Source organism: Lonchura striata, chromosome 1, assembly GCF_046129695.1.
Source record: "Lonchura striata isolate bLonStr1 chromosome 1, bLonStr1.mat, whole genome shotgun sequence".
Taxonomy (NCBI): domain Eukaryota; kingdom Metazoa; phylum Chordata; class Aves; order Passeriformes; family Estrildidae; genus Lonchura; species Lonchura striata.
In genome coordinates this window covers 84,528,093-84,546,134 of record NC_134603.1, presented here as the reverse complement: position 1 = coordinate 84,546,134, position 18,042 = coordinate 84,528,093, and the positions used below count along the sequence as shown (strand labels likewise).

The following is an 18,042-nucleotide window of genomic DNA, read 5'->3' as shown; positions in this document are numbered from 1 at the left end:
GCTTAAAAATGCATTTGAGAATAAACACACATCTTCTTTTCTGAAGATCATAAGTATCCAGTTTGTTTACTCACTCCTCACCTTTCTCCCACACTCCTCTGTACTCACTGCTTATCTCTTGCCACATAGTTTAAACCTTGTGCTTTTGGGTGAAAGTAGAATTTTTTTTGTTATGATGGCAGTTTGCAGTAGGCTGCTTGGTCAAGAATAAGACTACACAGGCAACATTCACAAATATGAATATTAAGTACATCTGTGCTCCACAAATGAATTATAAGGATGATGATAAACACAAATATGCTCCCAGATTTTGAAGATGTTTTTAAAGCCACAAACACATATTTAGGGGAAAAGATCACTAAATGCTTCACAGATTTTGAATAAAAAGGTCATGGCTAAATTTACAAAATTTGCTTAAAATTTGATAAAAGCACAGGCTCTATTAACACTAAAAAACCCCCTTTTCTTTCATCTGATGAACAAAAACCTCTTTGAAGAGGCACAAAAATCTGTTTGGGGTTGTAACCACAATGTTGTATCACTAAACATGACACTACAAAAAAAAAAGAGCTTAGGATCAGCCACGTGTTGCCTTTCACTCAACATTATTTTAAAGTAGCAATTTTTATGTAGGGATTGTGACAAAAAGTGAGAAGTAAGCTTAGCATAACGAAAGAGAGCTGCAGAATCAGCCTGGATTCAGACAGTAGGGTGAAAGCCTTACCTGCTTACACGCCTGCCGACACTCCACAGCAATAGCCAGCTCACAGCAGCCTAAACCAACCCACCCATCGGACTTCTTCAAAACTCCTTGGGAAAAAGATGACAGACTTTAAATTAAAGTAGAAAGAGAAACTATGCCATTATTTTCCCTACCCTCTACTTTTCAAATTTGATAATCCTGTTCTCATTAAAGAAGCCTATGTATAGATAACATTTTATTGGAATTCCAAACCAACTTCAAGGAAAAACCACAAGTCTGTGTTTCCATAAATGCTGAAACTAGCAATTAATGAAGTACCTTCCACACACTGAGGATAAAGATGCTTTATGTAAACTGCTTTATGTGTTCAATGGAAATACCAGATTTGGATTATCTATCTAATCTGAAATATAAAACAACAAAAAACATCAGGAAAAAAAATCTCATTACAGCATCGTCTCTTACAGATATACCCTGTTGTTTGTTTCAATAGCACATTTATCTACCAACTTTGCCAACACAGAAAATGTTCTGTGCTCTTTCTCCAAACTTCCTGTGGTGTTTTTGGTCTGGATGGAGTTAAATATCTTCAACTGAGCTGGCATGGGGCTATGTTTTGGACTTCTGACTAAAACAGTGTTGATAACATAGAGATGTTTTAGTTACTGCAAATACAGGCAGCATCCAGGTCTTTTCTGTTTTTCATAGGGACTCAAAAATAGGCTGGCAGTGCACAAGAGGTCAGGAGGGGACACTGCCAGGACAGCTGACCCCAGCTAACATACCACATGGCACCATGCTCAGCAATAAAAGCTGGGGTTTGAGGATGGCAGGGGCTGTCCCTGCTTGAGAACTGGCTGGGTATTGGTTGGTGATAAGCAATTATTTTCTTAATGCTTTACTTGTTTTTCTTGGGTTTTTTTTCTTCTTTCTTTCTTGTTTTTCCTTCCATTTTTAAATTAGAAACTGCCTTTATACCAACCCATGGGTTTTCTCACGACTGCCCTCTGATTCTCCCCTCTCTCCCACTAATGGAAGAATGAACAAACACTGTGTGGTAATTAGCAGCCTACACTTTCCACAACACTTTGTCTGTCATTTATCTCCCCAGCAACACAGTTTCATAGCCAGAACTATTGCCAATAGAAGTTTACCATCTCCTCGTCTCTCTTAATCCATTTCTTTCACTGTTTGCATGATCGTCATTTCTTACCACAAGGTTACATAGAAATATGGTAAGAAGCAAATTGCTGCCATAAGATGCTTCATCCTCTTAAATTAATAATAAATACAGATTTTCTAATGTTTTCCAAACACCATAAATAAAATTAACAAATGTATTCCTGTATCTATTTCTCCTGTAACCTTAAAGACAGAAATAAAGGGAAGGTTTGATCTATGCAGCTGTGACAAACTTGTTACATTCCTTTTCTTAGGCCAGGAGGTAGAATTATTTAACTCAAATGAACCACTCATTTTTGTTATGAATATTTAAAAAGTAAAGCAGTACTTTGTTACTGCTTATTATTTATTATTTATTTCTTTATGTAAATTATTTATTTCTTTATGTAGAAATAAAAAAGCAGAAAGCAGAAGAACCAGTAAGTTAGAATTTTAAAATGCTCTTAAGCATACTGGAAATGCCTATTTAAAAGAGCCACATGGGGTGTCCAGCTTTAAAAAAGGTAAGTGAAAGAGCTAGGTGTAAGATCTTAAATTTAAAGATGCTACAAAAACACTTGGGAAAAAGTGTCGGAAAAAATTAATAAAAAATAATTGCAATCAATAGAAAACAACGGCCAACTGGTATTTATAATGAAGAAAATTGCCTTTCAAACACACTTGATTGACTTTACAAACACAGGTGGCATAGAAAGTCTTGCCAGCATCTGTCTTTCATGACATTCCAATGGATAAATTAAGAAAATGTGCTAATGGCAAATTTATAAAGGAGGAGAAAAATTTGCACAAAGCAAAATGAACACATTCCCTGTGGACATTCAAATATGCATAACAGTTATTAAAATACAAATTCAAAGCTTAATGCTTGACGCAAGTAAGGTAGCAGCATTGCTCAGCAGGTGGAGGGAGTAGAGGGGCAAAGGTGCACTACAGCTTCTGGTTGTAGCCTGTATTGGCAGTTTGACCATCAGAATGGTTCAGACCCTCTGCAGGCCCATGATCCACATGTCCTTCTGGAGACTCTCAAAATCCTCTTGACATCTCTTCAGAGCATTGCCTCAGCTTTCCAATTCACACTAGCTGTGAAGGTCACTAACAACTGCAAGTACAGCTCACATTTCACTTCCCCAACTGGGATGCAGAATTAGTTTTTCAGAGTTAAGCATCTTTTTGACAGTGTCAAAGAGATCACTGTAGTGCACACATGAGTAGCTTGCAATCAGTGTTCAGGAATCTGGAATTTAGGTTTTCCTACGTATGTAGAGTTAATGGCCAAATCAACCACTCACTGCGCTCTGTTTTAGACATAAAATAACACATCAGTAATTTATGCATAAATTCCTGTGTGGGGATTCCTTTCAATCAGAACAGTAATTTTTGGCAGAACATTTATTAGTAGGATAATGTAAGGCATTAGCAATCGAAAAAAACATCAAAGAAACATCATGTGCAATATGAAAAAAGATTTCCAGAAATCTCTGCTGCAATAACTAGCTTATCCAGGAGAAACACATGGCAAATACAGCCGGACAGCTTCAGGAGCAGTGTCACCAATGAGCAATCACCACTGAGTAATCAGGCATCCATATTTTATGCAATCAAGGGCCTGTGGTTTCAGACATACTGGAACTAAACGGTGATAAAAGAATCAAACAAACTACAAATATGCACCAAATTAAGAAGGCTGATAATTTTCAGCTGTTATTAATGTTTTCTTGGCAACTGGCCCTCTCTCCAGGTTATATCCAGCCAGCAGAAAAGCTTGTGACTAAATTTATGTCGCACTCTCAAGAAACACTGAACTTCAATCTTAATACAGTAACTTGTAAATTAATTTTGTCATCAAGGTAGTTATGTGCATTTCTAAATGAAAATACACCTTCACTGCACAAATAATTGACCGGAGCCTACAGTTATGATAATTCATCACATTCATGTGTACCATACAGATTCCTGAGCCATAACAAATCATCTAGCTGCCTAACACTAAACTCCTAGCCTGCCCTCATATATGTTCCAGCTCCTTAATCACTTTACAGTCACCCTTTAGTGAACTTGCTCCAGAGTGTTCATAGCTTTTCATCCAAAATGCTCTGAACTGGACACAGTATCCCTGATGTGGTCTCACCACTGTTGAGTAGAGGGGAAGGATCAGCTCCCTTGATCTGCTGGCAACATTTTCACTGATGTAGTCCTGATGCTGCTGGTCTTCTTTGTTACAAGGGCACATTGCTGGATCTTGCTCCATGTGCTGGTCACCAGGATTCCCAGGTACCTTTCTACCAAGCTGCTTTCCAGCTGGCCAAGCCTCCTGCGTGCTGTGGAGCATGGGGCCTTTGCCAGGTGCAGGACTCTGCATTTCCTTTTCTGTTATTTCATGAGGTCTGCCTATTCCTTTGGTTAATCAGCATCCCTGTGAATGGCAGCAAAACCACCTGGTCTAGCAACCTCTCCTTTCACTTTTGCATCACTGGCAAATACACTGCGGGTGAACTCTGTCCCATCATTAATGAAGATGTAAAACAGGACTAGACCCAGCATCAACCCTTGGGATACTGGCCTACAGCTGCACTCCGTGATGCAGATCAAACCTTCTGGCACATCAATTTGGCCGGTTTTCACTTCACCGCCACTGCTCACTTATCCAGCTCACACTTCAAAAGTTTGTCTATAAGCAAGTCGTAACAAATAGCAGTGAAATCCTTACTGAAGCTGAGATAGATAACACGTACTGCTCTCCACTCATCTAAAAAGGCAGTCATCTCATCATTGAGGGTCATCAAGTTGGTTAAGCACAGTTTCTCCTTCATATAGCCATGCTTACTATAAAGTATCATGTTCTTGTTCTTGTGTCTGGAAATTGTTTGCAGGAAGATCTGCTCCATTACCTTCTGACGGTTTGAGATTAAACTGTCCAAGCCTATAGAGATCTTCAGGTCCTCCCTGCCCTTTCTAGAGGCAGGAGTGAACTTGCTTTCTTCCCTTCTTCTTCAAAGTCCTCATTATCCCCTCTCAACACCTAACCCTATCCTCCTTCATCAAACACAAGTCTTTCTTGCTCTGGACTTTACGACTGATCTCCGGGACCTAGCATTCCTGAAGGTTCATCTTACCAAAAAAGACTGGGGCAAAGAAGACTACAGGCTATTTAGCGTCATTTCCTGCCTCATTCAGCAGCAGGCTCTCATTTTTCTCAGTCTTCCTTTTCTACTGATACAGCTCAAGAAGCTTTCTAGCTGCCAATCACGTTATTCACCAGGATCAACTCCTGATAGGCTCTGGCTTTTCCAACCCCACCATACATTAAGTGGAGCTTGGATAAGGTGATCTTTGAAAGTCAAGTGTCTCTCTTGGACCCTCCTTTTCTCCAGTTCCATGGCCCATGGCATTCTTCCAAGTAGATTGCCTGTGCCCTCATTGTTTTCTCTTCAAAAGATACCAGGGTGATTAAAGCTGCCCATAAACATGAGGCCTGTGAACACAAGACTTCTTCCAAAGTCCAAAGTACAAAAAAGGTCTAATTTACTACTTCAGCCTGATGAGGCAGTGTGCAGCAGACACGCACGCCATCACCCATGTCAGGCTCTCTGTACAATGCACTCCCATGCCCACAGGCTGTTCTCAGCTGGCTTATCAGCCATTCCAGGCAGAGCTCCATACAATCCAGTTAATGCTTTCACATAAAGGGCAACTCCTGCTTCTCATCTTCCTGTACCTGTCCTTCACAGCACACCTACTGTGGGAGTTTTCCTGTGACTCCAACAGGATGGAAACCAGGCAACTGCACATAGGTTTGTAACCAATAAGAGAGAAAGTCTGTTTACAAGCACTGGAATGAATAGTTTGCCTCCAAGGCCTTGTGGGGGGACAGGAAGGAGGTGGGGGAGTCTGAGCAGATGCTGTAAAACTGTTACAGCCTCCTCTTCCTCACTCCCACTTTTCCAACTATAGCATTTTAGTTTTGTAATTTCAAAGTCTTTTAGAAATCACACATGATACAATGGACTAGTTAAGCCTGATTTCATCTTTTAACATTACAGCCCTATCTTGTGATTTATACTTTAAATTTTTATGCTGGATTTGCATTACTTGACTTTTGGTGAAGAGGGAAAGAGTCAGCCATGGAAGTAATTCTTGTGAGAAGCAGCTAGCAGCTTCCTCCATGCCTGGCACAACCAACCGCTGGCTAGCTCTGAGAACAGGCACACTGCTAAGCCAATTAGAGAAGCTTGTAATGCCTCTATGATAACATATTTAAGAAAGAAGAAATCGTAGGAAGCTCTCTTTCTGCCCTTGGAGGTGTGGCCAGTGGTGCAGCTGAGCCCCATCCTGGCTGCCAAGATCCTGTCACCAGGGGGGCATCCTGGTGACACAAACTCCTGTGGGGCCTGGACTATGTGACCAACAGTGAGAGGCACAGCAAGCAATTCCCCAATGCAAAGCCTGGATGAAATCAATTTTTCAGAGCTGCAGAACTCAATAAAATCTTTTCAACTAATAGCACTTGAGAACAAATGAACCTATGAATACCAATTCTCTCCCAAGTCAGGAAAAAGGAAAAGGTGAAGACAGGTGAGGAGAATAACATGGCAGAACTAAGGTCAGTGCAAAGGAAGGAGGGGGAGGAGGAAGTGCTCCTTGCACCAGAGCTGAGATTCTTCTGCAAGCTGTGGTGAGGACTATAATACAACAAATTGTTTCCCTGTGATTCAGGAAGTGCATGGGGGAATGCAGCATTCACCCTCAGCCCATGAGAAAAAGGCACTCATGCTGGAGCGTGTGGATGCTGAAAAGCTGTGATCTGAGAGGCTTGAACAGAAAGAAAGAGAGAGAGAGAGAGAGAGAGAGAGAGAGAGAACACTTCCTTTCAGAGATAGAGGAAGAGGACCTTGCTTTTATACTAGAACCGCTCATCCTTAAAAACTGCACTCCATAAAATAAATGGCCCCTGAAAAGCAGTTGTGTGAAGACTGCAAGCCGTGGGAGGGACCTCACATTGCAAGCAGGTTCTGGGTGGACTATTAGCTGTGAAAATTAAAACCACATTAGAAAAGTTCACAGAGAACTGTTTCCTACAGGAAAGACCTCATAGCATAGCAAAAGAGACTCCTCTCCCAAAGTGAACTGAAGAAAGATCTTAAAAAGGGGTAAACTGACTAAAAATCCCATATTTTGTCTCCCTGTGCTGTTGGTGGGAAGGAAAAAAGGCTGGGGAGGGGGAGAAAGGTGTTCTAAAGGTTTCTTTTAGTTCTCATTATCTTCCTTCAATTCTGTTGATATTTTTTTTTCTTTATACCTTTTAAAGTTTTGTGCCTGCTTTGCCCCTAAAGCACATTTCTCCTAATCTTTATCTCACGCCATGAGTTTTTGTCCCCCCTCTCTGCTTAAATACAGCAGAGGAAAATGAATAAATGATTTATTGTGGGTGATCTGGCATTTGGCCAGCTTCAACCTGTCACACTTTCTAAATCCACTTGTACTAAGCAGTTTGGTTCATAATCTGAGCACCTGCAATTAAATTGTTTGCCTCATTCTTACTATCTCCCTGTGTTACTGTTTTTGTTCAAATTATGGTGCATCTAGAGTAAAGTCATAATTATCAACCATTTTGTAGATCAGGTTAAGGTGTAACAAAATCAAAAAACCCAAAAAATCTTGAAAATAAAGAAATGCTGATATTTCCCTGATTTGTCACAGAAGAACATGTTTAATTATAGAAACATTAAATATTTTTAACTAGGAAAAAAAACTATTAATAAAATGCACAAGTAACTCATTATATACTAGAGGAAACTTAATAACACAGTTTGTATTAGATGCATAATAGAAGCAAACTATCATGAAATTATACGTGCAGGTGGCAGATACAATATCAAAACAGACAGGGTGAAAAAGCAACATGATTAGTCAGTCAACTGGTATTTCTTACCTGGCAAAGAAGAATTTATACAACCCCATACTTCTCTCTGAAAAGTAAAAATGCAATTAAGCAAAAGCAAGTCCACAGAATAAGAGAGTTTATAGCAGACTCAAACCAGCAATTTCAGCATTTTTTCACTGGGTTTTAAATATCTGATTGGAAGAATTCTTATATTTAAACATATTTTAAAGAAGTGCTATGATAGAAGCTGAGTACCACTTCCTTCCATGAGAGGGGCTGCTATGCACAGACTGTGAAATCAATAGCAGCATTTTGCAGGTGCAGAACATAGTGTAGTTATCTAGAATACACAAGATAGTCAACTCTCTCCATCAGCGTTCACAGAACTAAACAGCAACTTAAATAACAAGATTTGTCCAGGACTAAGACCTGTGGAGAAGCTCACTGCTCTGGCATTCAATCCCACCAGCTTAAAAATACCCTAAACACACAAAACTACACAGAAAACAAATTTTAAAAATTTTAAAAAGTGTTTCAATCTCACTTACATAGCAAACTATACTGTCACACAGTGACACATCTATCTATCTACCTACCCATCATCACAGGAATTGATGACTTTCCAAAGTTGCAATGGATCTGTATTTAATGATCTAATGCTATCTTCCTCTTTATCTGTGGAAGTTTTGTACCTAGACAAGAGCCAAAGCAAGATCAAACACAGATGGTAAAGAGCTGCTACTTCTGCAAGTTCCATCCCTTTGATTCATCTAACTTCCTTTATTTCATGAGGAGGTTAATGGCTGGACTCAACGATCTTTAGGGTCTTTTCCAAACTAAATGCATCTATGAATCAAAGAAAAAAAATCACCTCTTGTGTTGAGAGTTCCTTTTTAAATTAATACCAGGCAATACCCTTCCTATCATATTCCTTGAAAGAATACACACAACACAATGTCTGTAACCAGTGCTCAAGAATATTGACCATCTGATTAAATCTAAACCCATCTGCTCATCAGTGAAATGGCACTAGAACACCTGTCCAACAAGATAAGAGATATCTGAGAACAACAAATAAGGTTGTTGAATGGTTAACTATTTTATGTATCCAGATATTACCAGTTCTGTGACATTAATTTAAGATCCACACTGGACAGCTGACTTGTCATTTATAAAGATAGTAATTGGGAGTTATAAAAACCATTGTGTCATTTTCTCCCTTTCAGATAATATCCAATGGTGTCTTATCAGAAGCAGTTCTCTACTGTACAGATAAGATTCTACTTATCAGGGAACCAAAGATAAAGAAAATCAGTACCAAACCAAATGCTATTCATCACTTCAATAGGTTTTCATGACAGGTTTTACTCATACCAGGAGCTGCCTATAACCTTCGGAGACCTTAGAGCTATTGACCCCAGAAACAAAAAACCGAAGGAACTTTGACACACAGATGGAAAGGATCTATAACTGAACACAATCCTGTGAAGTTGCTGATTAAATTATTATTTTAATTTACATTATTATATTAGTTATTCCCAGATTTACTGCTCCTACACATTCCTCACTTGAGCTGCATTTTAGGCTCACTTGAGCTGAGTTTTAGCTGAGCTATATTTTAGGCTTGCTGCAAACAGGATTGATACTGTTCAGAAGTAACAGAAATTACCAGAAGAAAGCAGGCATTTCTGACTTCAAAAGGGTGCTAAGTTATAGATGAGACTCTAAAATTTACAGTCTGAATGACCATACTTATCTATTCCCTGATTAGATTGTCCTTACAGGAGGCAGCAGATTACACTTTTTTTAGTGAAACTAAAGAACTTTAGTGACACGACAGAACTTTCAGGAAACAATAATCTTATTTATTCAATAAAAGCATTACTTCAGTTTCTCAGGTAAGGCCATAAACAATTTGGTGCAAGCTACCTTCTTGTCTTAGCCCAAGACCTCATGGCTTTGTGCCATACATGTTGGAAGGCACAATCTAATTTAAGTCACTACCATTAACATCCAAGTGACAATCACCCAGCACAAATTTTTACAACATAGATAAGATTTTCATTGCATTTTATAGCTTATACATGCCACGTTATTGCAAGTAACATAATTTATGATGGCTTTACAAAAAAAAAAAAAAATCCTAATTTGAGGTTAAGTCTCATTTGAACAGCTTTTCTAGCAAGCCTTACCATTGATTCTGGACAATATTCAGGTGCGCGCTGCAGTAAGTGCTTCAAACGGGAGTCACTCTTAGAAGACAAAATCTGTTAAGAAACAAAACACATCTTAAATGTAGAGAATGTGCCATTGCACATAAAATACTTTTAAAAATTTATTTCACTGGCTTTAGTTTCTCCAATATCTAGTCTGACTACTTTGCCTAACAGTGTTAACAGAATTCAGATATAAGATTTCTTTTTATATATTTGTAGTTTCTCAAATATGTTTCACTTTTTATAGAGACACAATTTTTTCTGTTTGGAAGAAATGAGAATTTTCTCCTCAAACATTTCAATCAAAATGTTTCTACTGAATGTAGAAGTGCAACGTTAACAAGAGGATTTCTGCTGCACATATCAAAACACTATACAATTCTATTTACTTAATTAACCTTCTGTTACATGTTACATGACCTTAAGCAATTAAACTTCAGGAAAACCCTGAAACAAGTAATTTCTTTGGAAAAAGGTAGAACAAAAGTGACACTAGTTAAAGACACAATCAAAACTAACAGGGGACTGCACAGTACCCACAGGCAAACTGAAAACCCAGGAGCTCACTGGATGGAATACAATTGAGGATATTAAAGATGTTGTTCCTTTAGCAGTCTAAAAAAGGCTTATTTATAAATTAAAACAAGAAACTGGTCAACAAAAGGAATGGAAAGAGACCTATTAATGTGTGATATGAAAATAGAAATATTTTATATATAACTGAAACAGATGAATTTCAGAAGCAAAAATACATTACAGTTCTATTCTAAATTTGTTCTACTCTAACACTATAAACTATCAGTTCTTTTCTAACATGATAAACCTACTGAAAGAAAATCAAGAGAACATCACCATTTGTTTCAGAAATGAGAGCACAAAAGGAACTGTATTAGTATTTTGACTCTTCTGAGGTCATAGAATAATAAAATAATTCAGTTTAGAAGGGATCTCAGAAGATCATTTATTTCAAACTCGTGCTCAAAGAAGGGTAAACTACAAGACCAGACCATAGTGTCCATCTGCTTATTCTTTTCATCTGTCCAGGTCCCTCTGTATGACAGTCCTACCATTAAGATTATCAACACTTCCTTTCAGCTTCATATGGCCTGAAAATTCAATGAGATTTTCCTTGTCCAGGTTGTTAACAAAGATGTTAAACTGGACAGGTGCCAGGGCAGACCCCTTTGGTATTCCACTTCTTATTAGCCTGAAGGCAAAGTAGGACCCATTAACTGTACTTCTGAGCCTGATTTTACAATAAGTTTTTTACTCATCTAATTGCCCATTCCTCAAACCCTTAAGATCCTAAAATTAATACAAATACATTGAGTGAATTAATGTTTAACAATTTGCTACAGACAATGCAAATGACATCCACACCTTTCCCCTCATCCAGAAATCCAGCCTTATTATCAAACCAGGTTGGCCAGGAATGATTTACTGACACTAAATCACACACTGCCTTCAGCAAATGTCTTGTTGCCCTTGACTTCCTCTGAGAGTCTCAATTCCAGATGAGCCTTGTCTTTCCCTAAATAACCTTACTTGCCTTGGCAAAAGGTCTAAATTCTTCTTGTAAAACATTTCCCTGATTCTACACTCTCTATACCATATCTTTTCTGCACCAAAGCTTGATAATTACTTCTCTGTTTATCTGAATCAGATTCTTGGAACATTAAGGTGGTTTCCTGGGAGCAGGGATGAACAGTCCTTATGCTTGGAGAAGGCTATGGATAGAGTCCTCTGGAACGGTATAAAGATAAATGTTGACAGGAAACTTATCACAATGAAACTTCTCAGAAATAAATTTAGGGGAAAAAAAGTAAATTGAAGAAAGAGAGGCCTGCTTATTCCTTGCTACAGTATCTATGTTTAATCAAATAATCATGAAAAGGAGATGATACTAAAGCGAAGACTGGAGTAATACTTACTAGGAATGCAAAATGATTAGATGTTTGAATTATGTTAGTTGACAAACATATCTGTAATCCACATTCACTTTTTCAAAAGTCTCACAGTAGCTCATTTACTGGTTAAAAGAATTCCTTACCCTTAATCAAGCTTTCTTCCTTAACTGCCAGGATCCAGGGCTACATCACTGGGTGTCCCGTGCCTTTCACCCTAGTCCCTGGGCTCCCAGGCAAGGCCTCCCTAAATACTATTGCCAGTGTCTGTATAGATGTGCAGACAATGGGTAACAGTCTGAGGGTCAAAAAAACTTCTTGATTCCTGCAACATCCTAGATCTGAGTCCCTGAAAACCAAAGGACCTTAGCCAGAAAGTCTCCTCTGCGGGTGAGTGCCTCCAGAAGGGAGTGTTTCTCTTGGTGGCACTGTTTACAGTCTGCTGGTTAAGCCAGGATGGCTCCTCAGCAAATCGTTCTTCCTCATCTACTCCAAGGCCCCAGATCTAATCTGCAAGTACATATCCACAGACAGCCATGAAATTTCTTCCTCCTGTCAGCTGCACAAAAAAGTTACAGAAGATGAAAACCAGTAAAATAACAGCAGACAGTTCCTTCAGTCAGCCTGTTGTACGGTATGGAAGGATCACACAGAAAATGACGCCACTAGCCTGATGTAAGTAGCTAAGCCAGCTACTTATAGCATACTTTGAGAGGCACCAATCTTGCTTCAGACTTTTTCTAGACCTCTCACTACTAAGATTCTGGATCTGCTGATTATCTGAGAGAGATTATCCAGATGAAGCCAGAACAGCGTATCTTACAAAACTCACAGAAAACTATGTAATAATTAGAACCAATATAGCAGAATAGGGATGGAATTTGACAGTAAAAAGCTGGCAGTCTTTCATGAAGAGCCAACAGGAATTCACATGATAAAGTGGAAACTTCAAACCAATGAAACACAAGAAAGAAATCGGAAGATGATTCCAAATGCTGTATCACTGCAGCTACTAAATTCACCAAATTTTTTTATATATAGGAATGGATATCTTTCTCTTATATCCAAGTTCAAACACAGTTTTTAAGACTGAGTGCCACACTTTTTTTTAATAATGCCATGTATAGTCTTGGTTACCTGCATTAAAAGAGATGAATTTATGCTGGAAGGGCTGCAAGAATTATTATAGGAATTGAGAGAATATCTTACACAATGAGACTGTAAGACTTTTCCTTGTTTGACCTAACAATACGAAAGCTGAAAGAAGATTTCATTGCATTCTCTAGATATATCAGGGAGGGGAAAGCGCAATTTAAAGTGGAAGTTTTGTTAGTACAATCAGAGATAAATATAAACTTAATCACAAAACTTTAATATCAAAATTGTGTCTACATCAATGTAAATTTTACTGAAGTAAAATTCTTACATAGATGAATAAATGTAACTGCACACACACCCAAAGCTGTACAAATTACTACCCACAGGTACAAATCTAAACATAAGTTATGGAAAAATACTTTTCAAGCTTGAATTCAGAACAAACAGTGTTATGAAAAGAGTAAGTGAGCAGATTTTTACTGCATTTACAAAGCCAAAATCATAATGAAATGCTTATTGGACAAGCAAGAACCTGAAGGAAGAAAGAATAATACCAGCATCTTGTTCTTCAGTTTGAACTCCCCAGAACTTAGAAACATGTAAGATTCATAAATTCTGTAAAATTTCCTAACGTGCATATCACTTCTCGACCAAACTGTGGCCTTAGGTTGGTATTTCTATTTTTCATCAACTTCAACAGAACCCATTTTCCACTACAAAAGGAAAGAGGACTATGGTTCTAAAACTTCAAAGTTCTCATTTTGATACCACTACATCTCACAACTCACACACAGCCTCCAGAACTTAATGAACTTAACTTATGAACTTAATGTTGCTACATTATTGTCTAAAGGCACAATTTCAACTCTGATGGAGTTAAATTTAAAACAAGCTTACCTGTTCACAGACATCACGGCACATTAAATTGTCCTTTGCATGGTAACAACAAGACAAGCCTATGGAAAAGCAGGGAGAGGGAAAAGATATTTAAAAGATTTGAAATACTTTATCATCACTACTGAACACAAGTACACACTTGATGTTCTATCAGGACAATATTCTGACCCACATATGACTGTGGGAAACATTCCTTCCCAAAAGGCAAAAAATGAACAAGAGAAAGTTTTGTTCTGAAAATGATGAAGATCTTTACAAGAAGTCTCACAGTTACCTCTGAACACTCACTGTCACCAAAATGAGATCTCTCTGCCTTTCTGCCTGTAGTCACATTTCTGCTACTTAACTTGCATTAGCTTGGCACATGATAAATTCCCTCATGAGACAATTTAATTTATTAACTCAGGGGAAATATAAAAAAGAATAAATATGAAAAAGTAAACAAAAAACTCGCCAAAAATCTCTGTAGAGAATGTGTGCCTTTGTAAATTGAATCATCTCACAGAATCTTAAAAGTGCAAGAATCAGTTAAGAACAGGTGGTGAAGGAAATCAGACCAGGGGTCTCTTTTCACATAGGTGCTCATTGAATTCTCTGTTCTAAAAACCCTGGAACAAAACTGTAAATTGTTTCACTAGTGATGGATGATTAACACTGGATTTGTCTGACTGGATGGAAGTCACAGAACAAACATAGCTATGAACACATCAAGAGTTAAAAAAAAAAAAAAAATAGAAAAAACAACTGATGCACTGAGAAGTCACTGAAAGACCAAAGCTTAAAGCAGCATTTTTAGAATTATACTCTGCTGTGCTTTGTACCCCCTACCATTCAAATATTTTGTTCATTCATGGTTAACCTTGGCAAATATAAAATGAATTGAGCAGTGCCTTAATATCCATTTTCATCCTCATTTTCCTGTGTTTTCCAGTGTTTTAGAAAACAGACAGAGGTGTCCTTGAAAGCTTTTACTTCCATACACATGATCATTTAATGATTACAGATTTCTGCTGAGATGCATCTGAACTATGTAGCACACTGGTATAACAACAAAAGTCTTTTTCACAACACCTTACCAAACAGATTTTGACTTGGGCATTAATTCTTTGCAATATTAGTAGGTTTATCAGTGGAAAGCTGGGCCAGAATCCCTCGTATTTCATTCCACTAGTTTTTTACTGTCTCCCACCTAGAACTAAGCCTCACTAGAAACCAAAACTACAGAATAATTAAATGCCCATAAATGTCTTAGTGACTGCAGTCTCTTCTGCTTTAAAGTATTACATGTTTTGTAGTTTCTACTCCTATGACAATAATGTCATCTATGTATTAAAAGGTGTTTTCCAATATCTGTCTTAAGCTCGCTTCTTTTTCCACCACTCTTTTTTTGGTCCTGTCAGGAAGTTATGGACACAGATTCCTAGAATAGTTTGGGTTGGAAGAGACCTTAAAGATCAGCTAGTTCCAAACCCCCTGCCAAGGGCAAGGACACTTTCCACTAGACCAGACTGCTTAGAGCCCCATCCAGACTGGTTTGAACAAATCCAGGAACGAAGCATCCATCCTCTGGGAAGCCTGGACATGACTGGCATTCTGGGCTATAAGCACAAATTGCCAAGACATCTGCTATCACAGCTGTAATGTGCTATCCTTCTCTTTATTAAACGTCGAGTACCTTGTTCGATACCACTCTTCTACTGAAAACAAGGAATAGGAGCTCTAGAACACACAGTGTGATCTGACACCGCGTCAGGTTGGTGTCATTTAGACCATTTCAAGCAACAATCCTGGGAATTCATCCGCAGGCAGCGTAACAGCCGAAGGCAACATCCCGGCCCCCAGGCACGGATCCGCTGGGGCGGACGAGGAGGTCTGTGCCCGAGGTCACGGTGCCGGGTGGGATGCCGGAGCTCCGGCCGCTATGCAGGCTGTGGGATTGCCTCTCCCCGGCTCCGGATCCGCCGCAGCGATTCCGGCGGGCGCTCTCCCTCCGCGGGGAGCCGGCGCAGGCACCAGCCCGGACCGGCACCGCTGTCGCTTCCCGGCCGCGGGCCACGTGCGGGGCGGCGTCCCTCCTCTTCCCCGAGTCCCGCATCCCGCCCCGACAGCGGCCGGACGGGAGAGTCCCGCGGCGCCCCATCCCCGCCGGCGACGCCGCCCCTGCGCCATGTTGTAGAGAGGGACCCGCGGAGCCGCCTCCCCTCACTGCCTCCCCCGCGGTCGCTACTCACCGGCCGCCGCGGGGCACAGCAGCGGGGCCGCCGCCAGGCACAGCAGGGCCCAGGGCCACCGAGCGGCCGCCGCCACCATGGCCGGGTCTCGAACCCGCGCCGACCCCGCCCGGCGCCCCCCAGCCGCCGCACGGACGGACGGACGGACGGACGGGCGGGATCTGCCACCGGCAGCGCCCCCTCCCGCCGAGCCAGCGCCACCGCCCGCCGCGCCCATTGGCTGAGACGCCCCGCCAGGCCCCGCCCCATTGGCTGCGCCGCACGCCAGGCCCCGCCCCATTGGCTGCGCCGCACGCCAGGCCCCGCCCCATTGGCTGCGCCGCACGCCAGGCCCCGCCCCCGCCCGGCCGCCGCGGTCATTCCAGCGGGAGCCGGGTGCGGGGGGGCGTTGGGCTCTGCTCCTCCTCCTCCTCCTCCTGCTCCTCTCTTCCTCCTCTTCCTCCTCTTCCTCCTCTTCCTCTTCCTCCTCTCCTCCTCCTCGGCCCGCCCGGGCTGACCGCGGGTGCCCGTTCTGTGTTGCCAGGGCCGTAGGCATCCCGCAGCCTTTCTTCCCCCCGGCCCATGGAGCGGCAGGGCCATGCCCGGAGGGAGGACTCGGACTCTGTCTGAAAAGAATACTAAGGAGAGGAGAAGGGGGCACAGACTCGGTTGATTTAGTTTATTTCTATTTTTATATAGTACTTGAATTATTAGCATAATTCTAGACATCACTTTTAAAGCATTGGTTGCAGCCTTACAGTACTTAAATGGGGCTTATGAAGAGGAGGGATAGTGACTTCAGGCAGATAATGACAGAACAAAGGGGAATAACTTACAACTGAAAGAAGAGATATTTAAATTAGATATTCGGAAGAAAGTCTTTACTCACAGGGAAGTGCCTTACTGGCACAGGTTGCCCAGAGGAGCTATGGATGCTCTATGGATGCCTGGCAGTGTTCAAGGCCAGATTTGACAGGGCTCTGAACAACCTGGTCTAGTGAGAGGTGTCTCTGCCCGTGGCAGGGGATTTGGAACAAGACGGTCCTTAAGGTCCTTTCCAACCCAAACCATTCTGTGATTTTTTATGATTGTAAGGCAATTTTAAAGCAATATTTTGTGCTTGAAATACTTTGTGTATCCAGTGGCTGAAGTGGCCTCCCTGGCCCCAAGCATTAACCTATGGACTCTGAATGAAAGAAAAGACTGATTGCTGAAATCTTAGCCTCAGGCAGAATTTTTCCTATAAAAACCGCTTATGCCAGGATGGAGGTGTGTGGGCATAGAGGAAAACCTCTGCTGAGGCTGACCTCTTTGTTGCACACCCAGGGCTGACCCCGGGCTCGGCTCTGTTCATTTCTTGTGGCTGGCTAGATAGAATTTGATTGCAAAATAAATATTTTATTTTTTCATTTTAATTTGGATGGACAAATTTTCATTTTTAACATAAGTGAGGTTACATGTCAGTTAAGTATCTGGGATTTCCCCCCGCAATCCAAGGTTAACTTCTGCTAATTTTCTATTTTGGGACTTAAAATTCACGGCGAGCCCACGAGGCGGCAACAGATCCCAAAGGAAAATTAGTACGAGGGCTGAACTTGTGGGCTGGTTTAAATTCTCTGAAAATACCGAGGGCCTGAACAGTTTAGATGCTTTCTTCTCAATAATGCTAAATGGTTTAATCTGGCTTGATTTGGGATGAGGGCGAACTGCTGCGTATCCCGCTTCCCCTGAGTGCCACTTACGTGCCGAGTCATTAGCAGCAGTAATTCGTCCCCCAAGCAAACAGGCAGGGAGAAGATGTGGGCGGGTCTGATAATTCAAAGGTCGTTCATAGTCACTCTAAGTCACTTCTTCAGTTCCAGATGAAATATTTGAGACCACTGAAAGTATTTTCTTCACTTTAAAGCAGCAAACAGAACTTTGAAATAATATAAGCTTCTAAAATTTGGCT

The 18,042-nt window shown here is 40.7% G+C and overlaps 1 protein-coding gene across 3 annotated transcripts in view; it reads right to left on the bottom strand.

Annotated features, from left to right (window-relative positions):
• RECK (reversion inducing cysteine rich protein with kazal motifs) overlaps positions 1 to 16,243 on the bottom strand; it is a 47,749-nt gene extending 31,506 nt beyond the window's left edge. For all 3 annotated transcript variants that reach the window (XM_077785458.1, XM_031503957.2, XM_077785456.1), the window contains exons 1-5: positions 16,113 to 16,243; positions 13,882 to 13,940; positions 9,959 to 10,033; positions 7,815 to 7,851; positions 725 to 810 (exon numbers count right to left, since the gene is read on the bottom strand). In XM_077785458.1, the coding sequence (XP_077641584.1) occupies positions 725 to 810; positions 7,815 to 7,851; positions 9,959 to 10,033; positions 13,882 to 13,940; positions 16,113 to 16,191 (336 nt within the window). In that variant the 5' untranslated portion in view covers positions 16,192 to 16,243. The remainder of the gene's footprint in view (positions 1 to 724; positions 811 to 7,814; positions 7,852 to 9,958; positions 10,034 to 13,881; positions 13,941 to 16,112) is intronic.
• Positions 16,244 to 18,042: the final 1,799 nt, after the last annotated feature.